Source organism: Oncorhynchus clarkii, chromosome 3 (genome assembly GCF_045791955.1).
Source record: "Oncorhynchus clarkii lewisi isolate Uvic-CL-2024 chromosome 3, UVic_Ocla_1.0, whole genome shotgun sequence".
NCBI classification, from domain to species: Eukaryota; Metazoa; Chordata; class Actinopteri; order Salmoniformes; family Salmonidae; genus Oncorhynchus; species Oncorhynchus clarkii.
Genome location: NC_092149.1, coordinates 48,481,651 through 48,501,684, shown reverse-complemented (window position 1 = coordinate 48,501,684; position 20,034 = coordinate 48,481,651). Strand labels below are relative to the sequence as shown.

Sequence of the window (20,034 nt, the reverse complement as noted above, 5' to 3'; positions counted from 1 at the left end):
TGTTTGGAAAATGTGTGTGTGAACAGATATGGTAATGTGATTAAATGAAAGGAGTCATGTCTATTGAATCAGTTCTAGCATATGATTTGATTATGCTGCTCGTTTCAATTTAAATGGGTTTAATTTTCAACTATGGATGTGTCTATTTTAGGATATTATGGCATCCATGTGCCCTTAGAAAATATTCATACCCTTTGATTCCACATTTTGTTGGGTTAAAGCCTGAATTCAAAATGGATCAAATAGATTGTTTTTCTCACCCATCTATGGTACACACAATACTCCATAATGACAAAGTAAAAACATGTTTTTAGACATTTTTGCAAATATATTGAAAATTAAATACAAAAATGATCTAATTTACATAAGTATTCACGCCCCTGAGTCAATACATGTCAAAATCACCTTTGGCAGCTAGTACAGCTGTTTCTTTCTGGGTAAGTGTAACGCAGTCAGAACGCAAGTACAGGAGGTGAATTTAGTCATAAATAGAACAGAGAGGGGGAGTGGGAGTAGACGTGACAGTAAGTCTCTAAGAGCTTTGCACACCTGGATTGTACAATATTTGCACATTATTATTATTTTTATTTCTTCAAGCTCTGTCAAGTTGGTTGTTGATCATTGCTAGACAGACGTTTTCAAGTCTTGCCATAGATTTTCAAGCTAATGACAAGCATACCCATAACATGATGGAGCCACCAACATGCTTGAAAATATGAAGAGTGATACTCAGTGATGCGTTGTGTTGGAATTTCCCCAAACATAACGCTTTGTATTCAGGACATTTTTTAAATATTTTTTTATTCTGTATTTTTTTGTTATTCCTTCTTTTCACTCTATCATTTAGGTTAGTATTGTGAAGTAACTACAATGTTGTTGATCCATCTTCAGTTTTCTCCTATCACAGCCATTCAACTCTGTAACTGATTTAAAGTCACCATTGGCCTCATGATGAAATCCCTAAGCAGTTGCCTTCCTTTCCGGCAACTGAGTTAGGAAGGATGTCTGTATCTTTGTAGTGACTGGGTGGATTGATACACCATCCAAAGTCTAATTAATAACCATTGTGCGAGATGGTTGGAGTCGTCAACAAAACCGCAGGACAAAAAATATGATGACAAGTTTTTGAACTACCGGTAGTCTCTTTGATAATATATACAGTATAAAGTAATCTGTGCATTTGAACGACAACATAAATACACCTATTTCACTTTTGCATGTCAAAAACCGAATCACCACTGCTGCGCATGCTGCCACTGTTTTGAACAGATTAGATTATACTATTTAGAACGAGCAGCCAGCTCACGAACGAACGAGTGCAACAGGGAGAACGCAATCAGCAGACAGATGCAATAAGTTAAAACATATTATCTAACTGGGGATAGCTATCTATCATAATATCACAAAGCATGACGCGCTAGCCAGTAAATTTTCATTCTGAAATAACTTCATATTTCCGAGTTAGTTAGAGGAGTTTAGAAAGACTTGAAATTGGCATGGGAGCTAACGAGCCAGCAAGCTAACAGCTAAAACGACCAAAGAATTTCTCAGTGTTTCTCAAAATTACTGTAGCTGAATGATCAATTTTGCCTTGTGATACACCAAGTTGTATGCTGTTTTAGTCCACACAACATGTCGCCCTGTCAACTACAGTAGAACCTGATAAACAACATCAGGGGGAAATGATACAATTAGCCATGATTTATATGATTTATATATATATGATATGAGAAGATTAGGTGGGGTATCCATCTGTATCTGTCCTTTGACCCTTGTTGGATGTAGTTTTCTGGTTTATCAGGTCCCAGGCTCCTAAGACTTTTATGATCATTTAATTACAAGTTAATTCCAATTTGCTTTTTGCTTTTTCGCCTAAAAAGGCTGATCTATTGTAGTCTCACATGTGGAAAGTAAGCCGTCTGGGGCGAGAGACTCATTGGGAGGCGGAGACTAGAGCAGACCCAGAAGTTCTGACTGAACCAAAGCATATTTGAACCCCCCTTGATGGTCCATTTACTTTTTGCTGTTATAATTTATGCTATGAAATCCTGTGATTTCATTGGGGCTTTTCCCACTCATAGCAAATAGCTGGCAACACAATCCAAGCAATGTTCTCGCGGCCATTGCACACATGGAGGCGGAACAGGCACTGCTGGCAGTCACTGAGGGGCAGAGCAGTAAGTAACTGAATAGCTTGTTTTGAACTATATATTTTTGAAACAGGAAAATTCACACATTGCAATTTCATGAGCATTTAAAACATAATCCTTGACTCATTTAATATATATAATCAAGGATTATGTTTTAAATGCTCATACAATTGCAATGTGTGAATTATATACGCACAGATTATAATAATTTATTCAATATATATTTATGAACTTTTTGGGCCAAATGAACCAGTTTTATATATATATTTAATTTTTATTTACAACAACAAAAAATATTTAACCTTTATTTAACTAGGCAAGTCAGTTAAGAAAAAAATACAATTTACAATGATGGCATACCCTGGCCAAACCTTCCTCTAACCCGGACTCTTGTGCCTCATCCTGTGGGACTCCCGATCACAGCCAGTTGTGATACAACCTGGGATGGAACCAGGGTCTGTAGTGACGCCACTAGCACTGCAATATATATATATATATACCAAAAAAATACCAATCACAAGTGAGTCGCCACCCCTAACGCCGTAATGGGCGAGCCACTGCCGAACTTCACCGCTCTGAAACGGATATTCAAAGTCTGCTTTTTATTTTTACCCATCTACAAATAGGTGGCATTCTTTGCGAGGCATTGGAAAACCTCCCTCGTCTTTGTGGTTCCAAAATCGAAATCAAATTTTATTGGTCACATACATATGGTTAGCAGATGTTAATGGAGGTGTAGAGAAATGCTTGTGCCTCTAGTTCCGACAGCGCAGTGATATCTAACGAAATGCTTGTGCATCTAGTTCCAACAGTGCAGTAGTATCTAACAAGTAATCTAACAATTCCCCAACTACTACCTTATACACACAAATGTAAAGGGATGGAATAAGAATACGTACATATAAATATATGGATGAGCGATGGCAAGACGCAATAGATGGTGTAAAATACAGTTTATACATATGAGATGAGTAATGTAAGATATGTAAACATTGGATCTGTGTTTGAAATTCACTGCTCAATTGAGGTACCTTACAGATAATTATCCAGAAAAGAGCCTTTAACTTCTACAACCACCTAAAAGGAAGCGATTCCCAAACCTTCCATAACAAAGCCATCATCTAAAGAGAGATGAACCTGGAGAAGAGTCCCATAAGCAAGCTGGTCCTGGGGCTCTGTTCAAAAACACAAACACACCCCACAGAGCCCCAGGACAGCAGCACAATTAGACCCAAGCAAATCATGAGAAAACAAAAAGATAATTGCTTGACAAATTGGAAAGAATTAACAAAAAAAACAGAGCAAAGTAGAATGCTATTTGGCCTTAAACAGAGAGTACACAGTGGCAGAATACCTGAGCACTGTGACTGACCCAAACTTAAGGAAAGCTTTGACTATGTACAGACTCAGTGAGCATAGCCTTGCTATTGAGAAAGGCCGCCGTAGACAGACATGGCTCTCAAGAGAAGACAGGCTATGTGCTCACTGCCCACAAAATGAGGTGGAAACTGAGCTGCACTTCCTAACCTCCTGCCCAATGTATGACCATATTAGAGAGACATATTTCCCTCAGATTACACAGATCCACAAAGAATTTGAAAACAAATCCAATTTTAATAAACTCCCATATCAACTGGGTGAAATTCCACAGTGTGCCATCACAGCAGCAAGATTTGTGACCTGTTGCCACAAGAAAAGGGCAACCAGTGAAGAACAAACATGCTTAAATGCTTAAATGCTTAAATGTTCCCTTGTGTACTTTAACCATTTTTACATTGTTACATTTGTAATGTCTTTATTGTTTTTAAACTTCTGTATATGTAATGTTTACTGTTCATTTTTATTGTTTATTTCACTTTTGTATATTATCTACCTCACTTGCTTTGGCAATGTTAACACATGTTTCCCATGCCAATAAAGCCCCTTGAATTGAATATAATTATTTAATGTGTGAGGTACAAAGATGAGGTAGATGAGGTAATCAGGTTAAACACTATTATTGCAGACAGAGTGAGTCCATGTAATGTATTAAGTGACTTGTTAAGCAAATTTCTAAGCAAAACGTATTTAGGGTTGCCAGACATTTCAGCTTTTCATTTTTCATCAAATTTGTAAACATTTCTAAAAACATTCCACTTTGAAATGATGAGGTTTTGTGTGTAGGCCAGTGACACAACATCTCATTGAACCCATTATAATGTCAGGCTCTAACAAGCCCAAATTTGCAAATAGTCAAGGGGTGTGAATACTTTCTGAAGGCAATGTAATGCAAATACATTTAATAACATTATATGCAATTCGGAGTCTATGCAGATATTAAAACACAATGCTTTACCATGACGGATTTAAGAGAGATTATGTGTCTGCTTAATCCAAATATTTATTTTTCCATCTCTGTATATAGAGAATGACACTTTGGAGAAGAACACTGCACTAAGAGATGCACTGATATATAGGAATATACCAAGGAGAGATATCAGGACCCTACAAATCAACAACTTTGGTATGACAATCCAATCCTTCTCATGATCATTCTATCATCATGACCACCATCTTCATAATCATCTTTGGTCTATTAACATCATCACCACTGTCACTGTAATCATAGTTGTCATCATCAGCATCCTCATGAATCATCATCCTTATCCCTCATGTGGTTCATTCATGGAATAATAGCAAAGTAACATATTTCAGCTTTCAGCATATTTCAGCATATTTCACCTGCTACGTGCAGGCAATTCGATAGATGTAGTGTGAGCGATGGAGCTTGCAGTGCCCGAGTACATAATAAACAGATACCAGGGATAAACACAATTAAAAGAACAGGTGCACAGCTCTGTGAGGTTATTATGAATCAGCTCTGGAATGAGAAGCCTGCCAATCTACTAATCCAATTAGATGGGATGGCTCGCCATATGGGTTCTTCACTCTGAACCGTGTGCGCAATTAGACACAATGTGCTGCATTTCATTAAGGCTTCTGAATGGAGACTGCACCTCAATTTCTAGCTCCATTTCAAGGATTGCCTTTTGTCCATGTTTTTTTTTTTTCACTCTTGATTTTGTATGTACGCTGCCATAGGTGTAAAGTTGCCTGCAATGTAATCAGTTGCTCGGTCATTTGTCGAGCGATGTAACATGTCATTTGTCAAGTCATCATATCATGCAATCAGAACAGGTTAAACATCTGAAGATTCTCTCAAGATTCTCATTGGAGAAATAAACATGATGTGTTAAGGTACTACATTTGGAAGGCTGATTGGTACTTAGTATAATCAATGTGCATTTGAGGTGTAAGAGAATTCTGATTTATTTTATAGCACTTCGTCTGGAGCTGACCTTGCCAATAGATTTTGATGAGGCCACAGCGCATCCACTTCTGCTGATCCTGTACGTATCCTACCCTTCACCAATCCTTATCTTGGAGTGTACTGTGTGTGAAATTTCCCTACATCCTTATCCTTATCAATGGCTTCAGATTGAATATTGTTTTAGAGCAATAGCAGAACAAAGTTTCGCATCAACATTTCTCCTGAGATTATTGAGGGATCAAAATAAAGACTATTGTCATTCCATATATCACTCCAGGGACATAGAAAATAAGTGTCTGTGTGGTGTGTTTATCCAGATAGTGATATTCCAAAAAGTCTTATTTCTGTATCAGTAACAAGGTTTCCAAACAACTGTTTTTATGCGAGTAAAGTACAAGTCAGATAAAAACAAATGTCACGACAGGCCTGATGGAAACTGCTAATTTGTCTGTAAACTTTCCAAATGTTGAGAATTATTATGTGAGAAATGGTGGTTGAAATTACTTTAATCCGGAATATTGATATAATAACCATCATATCAATGTAAACTTGGAGTCACACGGTGATATGTTAGTGTGGTCCTCCCACTACGACTTGGTTACAGATTAAATAAATTATGATGAACTTCACAGGGTGGTGAAAGTACACGACGATGAGCGTGATGCTCCTTTGATTGATTCTTGGCTGCTGTTTGACAAATAAATATAATCTTGCTGTTTTGTCCATAATAATCTCTTCATGTAGGCTAGCCTACCCGAACTGTATATCTGTGAGCTGTTGGTTAGAGCTCACATGTCAAAACCAGAGTGGATATTTAAGTGATAATGCTTGAGAAGCCAGTGTTTGGAGGATATATTTGCACGGAAATTGCCTCTCGGGCCGGAAAACCGTGCCAATAAATCCTCCAAACATCGGCTTTGAGGGCATTATCACGTTTATTTAAAATATATATATTTTAACCTTTATTTATCTAGGGAAGTCAGTTAATATGAACTAATTCTTATTTACAGTAACAGCCTAGGAACAGTGGGTTATCTGCCTTGTTCAGGAGCAGAATGAAAGATTTTTTACCTTGTCAGCTCAGGGATTCGATCTAGCAACCTTTCGGTCACTGGCTACCTGCCTCCCCAATGCAACAGGTTATTCAAAACATATTTAAATAATGATTGACATATTTTAATAACAATTATTATTTAGATTGATTTATTCACACTATTTCATCCTTCCACAAGATTTAGTCCCGACACAAATCTAGGGTTGATACCCAAGCTGGCTAGTCGTTCGTTCTATCGGTTCGGTTGCCAGAGACGCGACTCAGCCATTCAGTCTTTTTGTTCTGTATCTATGGACACGACCCAGTTGTTCATTCTAAATGTGCTATTACCATACTGGCTGGCAACATTCTTATCCCTTGCTTGCTAGCTAGACAACTACGGCTAACTTACTGTCACGTCAAAACTGCAGCTAGAATAACAGCAAAGTAGCTGCATTTGGATTTGTTTGAGCTGTTTTCTAGTGACATTTATTTGGATATATCCATAACAATGAGCTAATGAGGTGCAATTTCGCCTAGAAAATGTGCTCACTCGTCAGGACACTGTTCTTCAACAACACAGCAAACACAATCACCTCAAACTGAAGCTGGAAAGACTGCAAACTAGATGCACTTAGTTTTGTTTGACCTTTTTTCAATACATTTTTTTTGTATACAGTGCATTTGGAAAGTTTTCAGACCCCTTGACTTTTTTTCAAATTTTGTTAAGTTACAGACTTCTACAATTGATTGAATAAATTATTTTCCTCATCAATCTACACACAATACCCCATAATGACAAAGCAAAACAGGTTTTTATAAATGTTTGCAAATGTATACAAAATAAAATACTTATTCAGACCCTTTGCTATGAGACTCGAAATTGAGCTCAGGTGCATCCTGTTTCTACAACTTGATTGGAGTCCACCTATGGTAAATTCAATTGATTGGACATGATTTGGAAAGGCACACATGTCAGAAAAAAAAACAAACCATAAGTTCAAAGGAATTTTCCGAGAGCGCCTAGACAGGATCGTGTCGAGGCACAGATCTAGGGAATGGTACCCAAACCAATCTGCAGCATTGAAGGTCCCCAAGACCACAGTGGCCTCCACAATATTTAAATGAATGAAGTTTAGAACCACCAAGTCTCTTCCTAGAGCTGGCCGCTCGGCCAAACTGAGCTATTGGGGATAAGGGTTTTGGTCAGGGAGGTGACCAAGAATCCAATGGTAACTCTGACAGAGCTGCAGAGTTCCTCTGTGGAAATGGGAGAACCTTCTAGAAGGATAATCATCTCTGCAGCACTCCACCAATCAGGCATTTATGGTAGAGTGGCTAGACAGAAGCCACATGACAGCCCGCTTGGAGTTTGCCAAAAGGCACCTAAAGGACTCTCAGACGATGAGAAACAAGATTCTCTGGTCTGATGAAACCAAGATTGAACTCTTCGGCGTGAATGCCAAGCATCACTTTTGGAGAAAACCTGGACCATCCCTGTGGGGAAGCATGGTGGTGGCAGCATCATTCTGTGGGATGTTTTTCAGCGACAGGGACTGGGAGACTTGTCAGGATCGAGGTAAAGATGAATGGAGCAAAGTACGGAGAGATCATTGATGAAAACCTGCTCCGGATCGCTCAGGACCTCAGACTGGAGAAAAGGTTAACCTTCCAACAGGACAACGTCCCTAAGCACACAGCCAAGACATCGCAGGAGTGGCTTCGCTACAAGTCTCTGAATGTCTTTGAGTGGCACAACCAGAGTCCGAACTTGAACCCGATTGAACATCTCTGGCGAGAACTGAAAATAGCTGTGCAGTGACTCACCCCATCCAACCTGATAGAGCTTGAGAGGATCTGCAGAGATATTCCGACACGGAACTAACCACTTGACAGATCCTCCACATAAGAGTTACAAGTTGGAAACCAGAAGGTGATACCTGAGTTTAGAGTTTTTTGGGACATTTCATCATTGACCTTTAACTTTTTCTTTTTTCTTTTTTTACCCCCCTTTTTCTCCCCAATTTCGTGGTATCCAATTGGTAGTAGTTACTGTCCTGTCTCATCTCTGCAACTCCGCTGCAACTCCGCTGCGCTGCCCCATGGGCCTCCCGGTCACGGCCTGCTGCGACAGAGCCTGGGCTCAAACCCAGAATCTCTGGTGGCACAGCTAGCACTGCGATGCACTTGTACCCAATGATCATAAGTTAAAACATAAAAAAAGTGATTTTCAATCACTGTGAGATTCGCAATAGGAAGTAAGCAAAAAAACTCATTGCAGGTTTCAAAATCAGTTTTCCCTAATCCTAGCCTTCAATGTAACAGAGAAGCATTTCTTCTCATTTTTTTAACCACAGATTATAGAAACATGCAATTTTAACATATTTAGACACTGGTATGGTGCTGGAGAAATGAATATGAGGTTGAAAAGTGGCAGAATTGCCCTTTAATAGTGTGAATAATCTAACTAGTTTTGCCATTTTGTCAATGTTAGCAATCTAGTTAACTCATTATTAGCTACCTAGCTCATATGTCAGTGGTTGAAAGTTGTTATGACTTCAAAAACACTTGAACACACTCCTGTTGTATTTATCACTACTAGGAAATACGATATTCCAATGAGCACTGAACACACCAGAAGTAACCCATATTGCACCTTGATGGTAAGTTCAATTTGACCAACTTTCATGGTGTTCCATAGTGACAGTGTCCTCGGTGGCCAGGCGGTGAGTGACCAGTTTGTTCTTGACTGGGACTCTGTTCTGGTCAGCTCGGATAACGTCATTGTGGCTCGCCTGGACGGCAGTGGGAGTGGGTTCCTGGGCCAGCGGGTCCTACATGAAGTCCACCAGCGTTTGGGAACTGTGGAGGTGCAGGACCAGATCGCAGCAGTAGAGTATGTACTGGAGCATGATCTGAACATAATCTGAAAGCTCTCACATGGATACTGTTGAAATAAATTGTTGATTCGATGGGAACTGATTCATTGCATTTCAGAAATGTTAGACTTTAATACCCTCCCGTATTTTCTTAGGTACCTGACCAAGCTGCCATATGTGGATAAAAATAAGGTTGCTGTTTATGGAAAGGTAAGGAAGTGTAATTTAGAATATTTGTGGATATGGCATATATGGCTATAATCCCTTTTTTTGTATTCTTACTTACAGTACATGGGTTTTTACCTATATCCAACATTGCATGTCCAACTATTTTTGGGGGTGTTTCCCCAGGCTTATGGGGGTTTCCTGAGCTCTCTTCTACTCCTCTCCTCTGGCTCCATGTTCAGATGTGGGGTTGCAGTTGCTCCCGTGACAGACTGGAGACTCTATGGTAATTTTCCAGTCTAAGATAAATCCTTTCAGTAGCCATTAATTGAATAGAGTTTGTCAAGTCATGTCCAATATCTCTTAGAAGTTATGCTGATGGCCACTTAATACATCAGGATTTGTCAAATATGGTAGGCGGATGCGGCACTCATCCACTGACGTGAAATGTAGGGCCACGTCCAATAAGGCTGAAGGATGTTGTTGTTTATACCATTCATGTGAATGGTAAGGCCAGCATTTGCTATTACTCTATAGAAATACGTCAGGCACTGGGAGGAAATACAGTGTTTCTTACTACTTCAGAACTGCCTTTGAATATCTACCTCAAAACACAGTGGCATGAAGCCCATTCATAGTTCAGGGATGTTAGAGGTAATAATGAGAGAAAATATACCTGCTTCCTGTCTATGCAATCACTGGAATCTTTTCTCACTTTCCTGTTCGCCTGAATTTTCGCTCTTTACTTTACATGATCAATCTCATGTTTCCTACCTGTCATTTTTCACTTAGTGGAAAAATCCACTCAAAAACTATGTTTTTGGTATTTTTTTTAAATTAGTCCACTGTTAATACAGTCCCAGAAGGTTTTGCATGTCAGCAGTCAACTTTTCAAGATATTGGGTTTTCAAGCAGTGTGACTTGCCACATCCTCATGATGAAGTGGCAGGTGACACTTTGCTTCTTGAAAGTCCAATATCTTGAAAGCTTGACTGCCGACACAAAACATTTTGGGACTGTATTAATAGTGGACTAATGAAAGAAATTCCAAAAACACACTTAACTATGTTGTATTTTTCCAAAGGTTCGGCCTTCACTGAGCGTTACTTTGGGTTTCCGGTCCAGGATGAGCGTAAATACCAAGTATGATTGACTTTCCACATTTAAAAAAATAAAAAATATTGAGAGGTGGTCAAGGTGGAAGCACTTTGAAAATTCTACATTTAATCTTATCATTAGCAATTCATCCAATAAACATTTGTTACAGTGCAATAGTGTCATATCTGTTGATTCTTCGCTAATGGCAAGCCTCTGGTAGTGGCAAGCCTCTGCTAAAATGTATTTTATTTTATTTATTTTACCTTTATTTAACTCGGCAAGTCAGTTAAGAACAAATTCTTATTTTCAATGACGGCCTAGGAACAGTGGGTTAACTGCCTTGTTCAGGGGCAGAAATCACACCAAGCTGTGCTTGAATGCATTTCTCTTATAGAAAACTAGTTGGTATTTACAGTATGTTTTCAGTATCTTTCACTGATATAAAATTGTCATTGTGTCTCGAACAGCTCTCCAGTCTGCTTCCCAACATCACAGGCACAGGTCAACGGAAGTTTCTCATCATCCATGGAACAGCAGATGGTGAGTACTAGTTCTCTCGAGTTGCTACTCAGAGCATGGTTGAACGCTATTGTTGGACATCAATGTGGAGCTTATTTTGTAGGTTTAATGAAAAAGATAGAAGATAAGCCGTTATCTAATTACTGTTTTATCTGTCAGACAGACAGTGTTTAGGTCAAACAATGGGCTTATTCATTGTGTTCAGTTGATTGTTAGCCTTAAGTGGGGATAAAAAGACAGATGTATCATACTGTTGTTAATGAAATAAGATATAATTGACAGGCACTCACAAAAATAGAACTGAGCAGCACACGTTATAATTGCATACCAGGTACTTGTGCACATGCTAGATTTTTAGTCTGTGCTCATTTAAACCTGAGATACAGTGCATTTTATACTTAGAACTTGTCTTATAAGAAGAATCTTCAATTGTACGTCTATTGTGCTATAGCTTCATCTACTGTATCAGATCTATTTCATTTCTCAATAGCTTAGTGACTACGACAATGGATACTGTTTTTTTCTACATTGCTCCAGCCTCAACCCTGTAATTATATTTAATTGTGTGAAATTGCCTACAATGTTATTAATTTTGGATGAAAATGCTTGTCGAGCAAGGACACCAACGTTTCAATTATCTCTCTTTCAGCCACCGTTCATTTCCAGCATTCCGCGGAGCTGGTGAAACTTCTGTCAATATCAAATGTTAACTACACTCTGCAGGTGACTAGTTACATTCTCCCTTCCTATGCCAAGCGCCATTTAATGTCCCTGACAAAGGAGGCCTCAGTGATGCATGTATAATTGAAGCTGACCTCCCCCTCTGCCTTGAATAATTTATTATTTAAAGTTTGACAAAGTGGAAATAGTTACCTGCTGCGTGGTGCCAAACCTGCCCTGAGGAAAATCTGTCTGATATTTAAAAAAGGCCCCACCTTTGAAAAGTAAGTGGGAGAGGAGGGAGAGGGAGAATTCAAGAAAGAACTAGTGGAGCGATAATGGTAAGAGTTAAATTACATAAAGGTAGACTCGGCTAAATTACGTTGCCACGAGCAGCATTGCAGATGTGCCAGACGCAAGACTTCGCTCTCACACAGTCACCCACAGTATCTGTGCAGGAGTTGGCTTCTTAAAACGTGGTAGCTGCAGGACCAAAACAGTGGAGGAGTTAAGCCTTGCCCGTCACCGTATTTAGTTGTTATGGAAATTGACCCACCATGCTGTTTACTTTGTGCCCCTGCGTCATATCGCTGAGTCTACGTTGAAGTGTAATTAATAACAGCAGTTTTGCATGTGTGTTGTGGCATTGATAATAGTGGTAGTCATAGAAGTTAACACTTATTTTTATCTCATTCGTAATAACAGTAAATGTAAAACTAATCTGCTGTAAAATTCAATATAAAGATAATGAACAACTATTTATTTCTCTGTTCCCTAGATCTTCCCGGACGAAGGCCACAACATTTACTCTGTGAAGAGCCAACGCTACTTGTTGAACTCTGTCATGACCTTCTTCAGGGAATGCTTCCTAGTGGAAATCCCTGTAGCTCATCCTGTGTCTGAGGATGACTAGGATGACCATATCTCACCTTGTTTTTGTAGAACCTGTTGCTCCTGGAAACGAGAAAGTGGTCTATGACCTGCTTGTCTGAGGAACCACCAGTGAGAAGTGGTGAGTTATGGTGAGACAAAGTGAATGAGAGAGGGGTCAGACAATGTTGTTGTGTTCTATGAAGGGTAATGATAGGCTGAGATGAGATTGAAGATTTTTCCTGTACAGTGATAATTTTTCCTATTGCTATGATCACGCAATAGTTCACATAAAAACATTTTGGGTATTACCAGTGTTCTGCAAATATCATAAGTATATAGTTAGCGTCGTAGAGTTTCAGTAGAGAAGAAGGGAAACTTCATATTAGCTGTTTGTATGGGAGATATGTTTTTGTCTTTACTGTTAAAGATGTGAAGAGAGATATTTATTTATTTTTCCTTTTAAAGAATATAGTTATTTCAGACAGCTGTAATGTATTGTGAATTTTATACCTAGATACATATTAAATTCTAATAAGGCATTTAGCAGGCGCTTTTATCCGAAGCAATTTACAGAGTATGCATTAGGGACAAATACAGGTAACTGGGATCCTAGGACTTCACTCTTCACATTTCCCCCAAAAATAAAATGACCTGGGAAATTAAAACATTTCCCCCAATATTGCACTAATGCAATTTTACAAAATACACAATCTGCGCAGAAGCAAATTGGCAAACATTTTATATATAGCACATTATCCAATCAGGTTGTCGCATGGAAGCCTTTAGTCTAGAGAATTTACTTAACACAAAGTCACCATAAAAATTGACACCACAAAATTGACACTGCTGGACTGCAGACAAGACTTAAATACAGTTTAGAGTTCTCATCAGAACTGAATATTCTAAAATGAGCCCGAACCCCCCAAAAAAAATCCAGATTAAAAAAACAACAACTATAGGCTATATTGATTTAAAATGGTGTTGAGAACAACGTGGCGGTTGGGGGCGGCAGCGGAGTGAGTAGATGAGGAAACAGCCATTGGGACTAGAAAAAGCACAAAGAGAGGAAAACTCACCTTATTTATGATCAACTGATGATGAAAATATTGGAATATAATAGGCTCATGCAATTGAAAGCATTGCTGCTACTGAAACTCACTCTGTCATATATTCAACCGTTATACTAATGTAGTTTGAGAGTTCTTTCAATGGTGGATGGATGACTATCTATGTCAGGGGTGTCAAACTCATTCCATTTAGGGCCCAGTGTCTGTGGGTTTTTGTTTGTTCCTTTCAATTAACACCTAGACAACCAGGTGAGGGGAGTTCTTTACTAATTAGGGAAAGGGAAAGGGGGATACCTAGTCAGTTGTACAACTAAATGCCTTCAACTGAAATGTGTCTTCCGCATTTAACCCAACCCCTCTGAATCAGAGATGTGCGGGGGGCTGCCTTAATCGACATCCACGTCTTCAGCGCCAGGGGAACAGTGGGTTAACTGCCTTTAATTCATCAATCAAGTACAAGGGAGGAGCGAAAACCCACAAACCCCCACCCCATCTGGAATGAGTTTAACACGTTATGCGAACAAAATCTGAATGGAGAATGATTACTATTTTATAGATTTCATCATCAACTGCGCACAGATACTGTGCTGCATGAACTCAGCTACTTCCTGTTCTCTCATTTTCAATCATTCACATTCCACCAATCCCAAATATGCAAGATGGTTACTGGGTAAATACTCAATAACTATTACCATTTCAAACAACTGATTCCACACTTTTTTTTAAACTAACCAACAGTGAAACAGAAAATAAGAAATACACCAATTTAATGCTATAGTTGTGTGTGGTCATGTAGATTATCATTTCAGAGAATGTGTGATCAACAAATTGTATAAGAGTAGATATGGATATTTTTAACAGAGTTGGTCCCCATTAAGATATCTTCATCTCCCCGTTATTTATGAGCTGATCTGCTATCTGTATAATCATCCACTTGATTTCGCCATATAGGAGATATTCTGTCATTCATTGGAGGTTAACTAGCAAGCTGAGCAATTTTGGTCATTTGTAGTTTGTATGATTCGACAATGCCATATCATACTCAGGGGGCGCGCGCTCTGTGTCGAGATAGCATAGACTTACTGCTGAAATGCGCTGAATTAATTAAGGAACGTGATAATGCCTGGGGATATATGAACGTCCTGTTTTTCAATTCACAACAATGGCATTGGCGATCAAAGTTACTCTTTCATTAGTAAATATCAGTTTCACTTGTTGTGAAATCTTCACATAGTGTCACAGCCAAGCCGTCAATGTGGCATATCGACAATTTTATTTTGGGAGAACCCTGGCAAAGTAACCATATCTTGGTTTTAAATGTTTCAAATGTGCACTTCCAGTATTTGTGGTGATTTCCAGGGCTCTTGGGATAAATATGAATTATTCCCGGTATTGAGACTTGGTAGATCTGGAAAATATTCATCCCTAGCGTGCATACATTTTTGAATGGGTGGCCCCAGCAGAACTCACAAGTTGATGTTGCAAGCGCCATGCTTTACCAACTGAGCCACTTTCTTGTATATACAGTGGGGTTCGGAAATTATTGACACCCTTCATAAAGACGAGCTAAATAATAAAAATATTGAGCTACATTGTATGCTAATGAAAATTGTGGAATTATATTATTTTATTCTATTACAATTTCTCAAAGAAAGAGATTTTATTTAACAAGTAATATATACATACTGTATAAATATTTGTTTTATTGACACCCTCGTTTTCAATACCTTTCAACGCCTCACCTTGCGAGGATAACGGCACTGAGCCTTTTTCTAAAATGTTTTATGAGTTGGAAAACACATTAGGTGGGAACTTAGACCATTCTTCCAAACATAATCCTTTCGGATCATTGATATCCTTAATCTGTGTTCATGGACTGCCCTCTTCAAATCAAATCGCAGGTTTTCAATGGGTTTCAAGTCTGGAGACGGCCATTGCAAAATGTTAATTAACCATTTCTCTGTGGATTTTTATGTGTGCTTGGGATTATTGTCTTTCTGGACGATCCACTTGCGGCCAAGTTTCTGCCTCCTAGCAGAGGCAGACAGGTTTTTGGATAAAATGTCCTGGTACTACAGTAGGTCAAATTCATGATGTTCTGCCTGCAGCTATGGAACCCTGACCTGTTCACCTTGTCCTGCTGTCTCAACCTCTGAATGCTCAGCTATGGAAAGCCAACTGACTTTTACTCCTGAGGTGCAGACCTGTTGCACCCTCCATAACCACTGTTTATTCATTATTATTTATTATTATTTGACCCTGTGGGTCCTCTATGGACGTTTGAACATCTTGAAGAACGATCTGGCTTTAATGGCCATGTCCTCTTATAATCTCCACCCGGCCACCCCTCAGAGCTTGGTTCCTCTCTAGGTTTCTTCCTAAGTTCCAGCCTTTCAAGGAAACTTTCTTTATATCTGTATTGTTTGCTCTCTGCAGTTTAAGCTGGGTTTTTGTACAAGCACTTTGTGACATCTGCTGATGTAAAAAGGACTTTGTAAATAGATTTGATTGATTGATTGATGATGCTGTTGACCTTGAGGCCAGGCACCACACCCATAGTAGGGTATTATTTTTCATATATATTAATCAAATCACATTAAACTTTTACCAGTTGGACACAAATATACTTAGACTAAAGCTGATAGCATTTTAAAAATGAATGCAATATTTATTCAATTCAGTTTCAAATCATGAAATTCAAGTTCAAATTAGGAATTCTATAATTCAATTTGGGAATTACAAATTCAAAATATATATTTTTAATTTAATATCCTAATACAAATTCAAAATTATGGAATTCAAATACAACTTCTGTTGGCACTGAAATACACTGTCCCTAAAAGGTAACTTCTCGTTTTTAAAATGGCCTGTCTGGCAATGATATGAGTCAAACATTTATTCTAGTGTCAACATTTACTATAAAGTATAAAAAGGATAATTTTGGTCAAAAAGTATGTCTTGTCTAAAACTGAGTCTTGCGAGATAATTGGAAGAAATTGTATGTTATGGAATGAAGGGTACTGTAACAGTTTTCCGTGCGTGGGGTTTATTTTAAATCTTCCCATGGCTGGCAGTACTCAAGTAATCATCAATTCAGAATTTAGCATCAGGCACCCGATAATAATACCCATGGTCAATTTGGTCATGGCCGCAAGCATTTTTAAATTAACCAAATCTAAAACGAGACCAAATCAGGAAAGGCAGTCGCCATACCGTACATCCTTGCCCTTTCAAATAAAATATTTAAATCTTGATAATTTATTTGACCGAGATGCACGTCAAAAGAAAGACGCATCATTCTCAGAAAAAGCATTTGAGCGAGCGAAACAGCACTCTTCTGTCTCAGTTTGTGTAGCCATGTATCTGATGCTGTGTGGTTCTTGTGACTCCCCATCCCGCATGCGGGAGCGTAATCATTGCCTGACAATAATTAGCATAACACAACGGACATAAATATCCCTAGAAAATATTCCTATTCATGAAAATCACAAATGAAATATATTGAGACACAGCTTAGCCTTTTGTTAATCACCCTGTCATCTCAGATTTTCAAAATATGCTTTACAGCCAAAGCTAGACAAGCATTTGTGTAAGTTTATTGATAGCCTAGCAGAGCATTATGCCTTGCTAGCAGCAGGCAACCTTGTCACAAATCAGAAAAGCAATCAAATTAAATCGTTTACCTTTGATGAACTTCAGATGTTTTCACTCACGAGACTCCCAGGTAGATAGCCAAAGTTCATTTTTTTGCAAAATATTATTTTTGTATGCGAAATAGCTCTGTTTGTTCTTCACGTCTGGCTGAGAAATCGCCCGGAAATTGCAGTCACGAAAATGGTGACGAATATTGCAAATTAGCTCAATAATATCGACAGAAACATGGCAAACTTTGTTTATAATCAATCCTCAAGGTGTTTTTCTAATATCTATTCGATAATATATCCGTCGGGACAATTAGTTTTTCAGTAGGACCGATTGGAGTAATGGCTACCTCTGTATTTTATGCGAGAATCTCTCTCGGAGCCACCATGTGACCACTTACGCAATGTGGCCGCCTACGGCTATTCTTCAACATAAATGCGTAAAACTACGTCACAATGCTGTAGACACCTTGGGGAATACGTAGAAAGCGTAAGCTCATTGATGGCACATTCACAGCTCAATTAGGGACTCAATGGAACGCAGCGCTTTCAAAACCTGGGCACTTCCGGATTGGATTTTTCTCAGGCTTTCGCCTGCAACATCAGTTCTGTTATATTCACAGACAATATCTTTACAGTTTTGGAAACGTTAGAGTGTTTTCTATCTAAAGTTGTCAATTATATGCATATTCTAGCATCTTGTCCTGACAAAATATCCCTTTTAAAACGGGAACGTTTTTTTTTCCAAAAATGAAAATACTGCCCCTAGAGTCGCAACAGGGAAGATTATGACATGTAATTCTTTTTTCAGCCAGACAGCATCAGATACATGGGCTAGATATTGTAAAACAGAGGGGTGTTGTTTCGCTCGCTCAGAATGCTCCAGTGAGATACACTATATGACCAAAAGATGTCGAAAATCTCATTCCAAAATCATGGGCATTAATATGGAGTTGGTTGCCCTTTACTGCTATAACAGCCTCCACTCTTCTGGGAAGGATTTCCACTAGATGTTGTAAAATTGCTGCACGGACTTGCTTCCATTCAGCCACAAGAGCATTAGTGAGGTTGGGCACTGATGTTGGGTGATTAGGTCTGGCTCACAGTCTGCATTCCAATTCATCCCAAAGGTGTTTGATAGGGTTGAGGTCAGGGCTCTGTACAGCCTAGTCAAGTTCTTCAACACCAATCTCGACAAACCATTTCTGTATGGACCCCGTTTTGCACGGGGGCATTGTCATGCTGAAACAGGAAAGGGCCTTCCACAAACTGTTGTCACAAAGTTGGAAGCACAGAATTGTCTAGAATGTCATTGTACGCTGTAGCGTTAAGACTTCCCTTCACTGGAAATAAGGGGTCCAAACCCCAGACCATTATTCCTCCTCCACCAAACTGTAGAGTTGGCACTATGCATTGGGTCAGGTAGCGTTCTCCTGTAATCCGTCAAACACATATTTGTCCTTTGGATTGCCAAATGGTGAAGCGTGATTCATCACTCCGCTTCCACTGCTCCAGAGTCCAATGGCGGCAAGCTTTACACAACTCCAGCCTACGCTTGGCATTGCGCATGATGTTCTTAGACTTGTGTACGGCTGCTTGGCCATGGAAACCCTTTCCATGATGCTCCCGATGAACAGTTCTTGTGCTGATGTTGTTTCCATAGGCAGTTTGGAACTCGGTAGTGAGTGTTGCAACCAAGGACAGACCATAGCTACACGCTCTGCACTTCAGCACTCGGCGGTCTCGCTCTGTGAGCTTGCGTGGCCTACCATGTCACGGCTGAGCCGTTGTTGCTCCTTGACAAACTGACATCCTATGACTGTGCCGCGTTGAAAGTCACTGAGCTCTTCAGTACGGCTATTCTACTGCCAATGTTTGTCTATGAAGATTGTATGGCTGTTTGCTCGAATTTATACAGCTGTCAGAAACGGGAGTGACTGAAATAGCCGAATCTACTAATTTGAAGGGGTGTCCACATGCAGTTGAAGTTGTAAGTTTACATACACTTAGGTTGGAGTCAATTAAACCCATATTACAACCACTCCACAAATTTCTTGTTAACAAACTTAACAAAAAGTTTTTGGCAAGTCGGTTAGGACATCTATTTTGTGCATGACACAAGTACATTTTCCCATTTTTTTTTACAGACAGATTATTTCACTTATAATTCAATGAAGTTTACATACACAAAGTTGACTGTGCCTTTAAACAGTTTGGAAAATTCCAGAAAAGTATGTCATGGCTTTAGAAGCTTCTGATAGGCTAATTGACGTAATTTGAGTCAAGTGGAGGTGTACCTGTGGATGTATTTCAAGGCCTTCCTTCAAACTCACTGCCTCTTTGCTTGGCATCATAGGAACATCATAAGAACTCCGCCAAGACGTCAGAAAATACATTGTAGACGTCCACAAGTCTGGTTCATCCTTGGGAGCAATTTCCAAACACCTGGAGGTACCACGTTTATCTGTAAAATAGTATGCAAGTGTAAACACCATGGGACCGAGCAGCCATCATACCACTCAGGAAGGAGACGTGTTCTGTCTCCTAGAGATTAACGTACTTTGGTACGAAAAGTGCAAATCAATCCCAGAACAACAGCAAAGGATCTTGTGAAGATGCTGGAGGAATAAGGTACAAAA

The 20,034-nt window shown here is 39.1% G+C and overlaps 1 protein-coding gene across 1 annotated transcript in view; it reads left to right on the top strand.

The window, feature by feature from the left end:
* The window catches only part of LOC139385596 (inactive dipeptidyl peptidase 10-like), a 226,004-nt gene extending 213,277 nt beyond the window's left edge, over positions 1–12,727 (top strand). Inside the window, exons 18-26 of the mRNA XM_071130800.1 lie at positions 4,555–4,653; positions 5,470–5,539; positions 9,195–9,389; positions 9,528–9,582; positions 9,724–9,823; positions 10,622–10,680; positions 11,103–11,175; positions 11,804–11,877; positions 12,593–12,727. Of these exons, the coding sequence (XP_070986901.1) occupies positions 4,555–4,653; positions 5,470–5,539; positions 9,195–9,389; positions 9,528–9,582; positions 9,724–9,823; positions 10,622–10,680; positions 11,103–11,175; positions 11,804–11,877; positions 12,593–12,727 (860 nt within the window). The remainder of the gene's footprint in view (positions 1–4,554; positions 4,654–5,469; positions 5,540–9,194; positions 9,390–9,527; positions 9,583–9,723; positions 9,824–10,621; positions 10,681–11,102; positions 11,176–11,803; positions 11,878–12,592) is intronic.
* Positions 12,728–20,034: the final 7,307 nt, after the last annotated feature.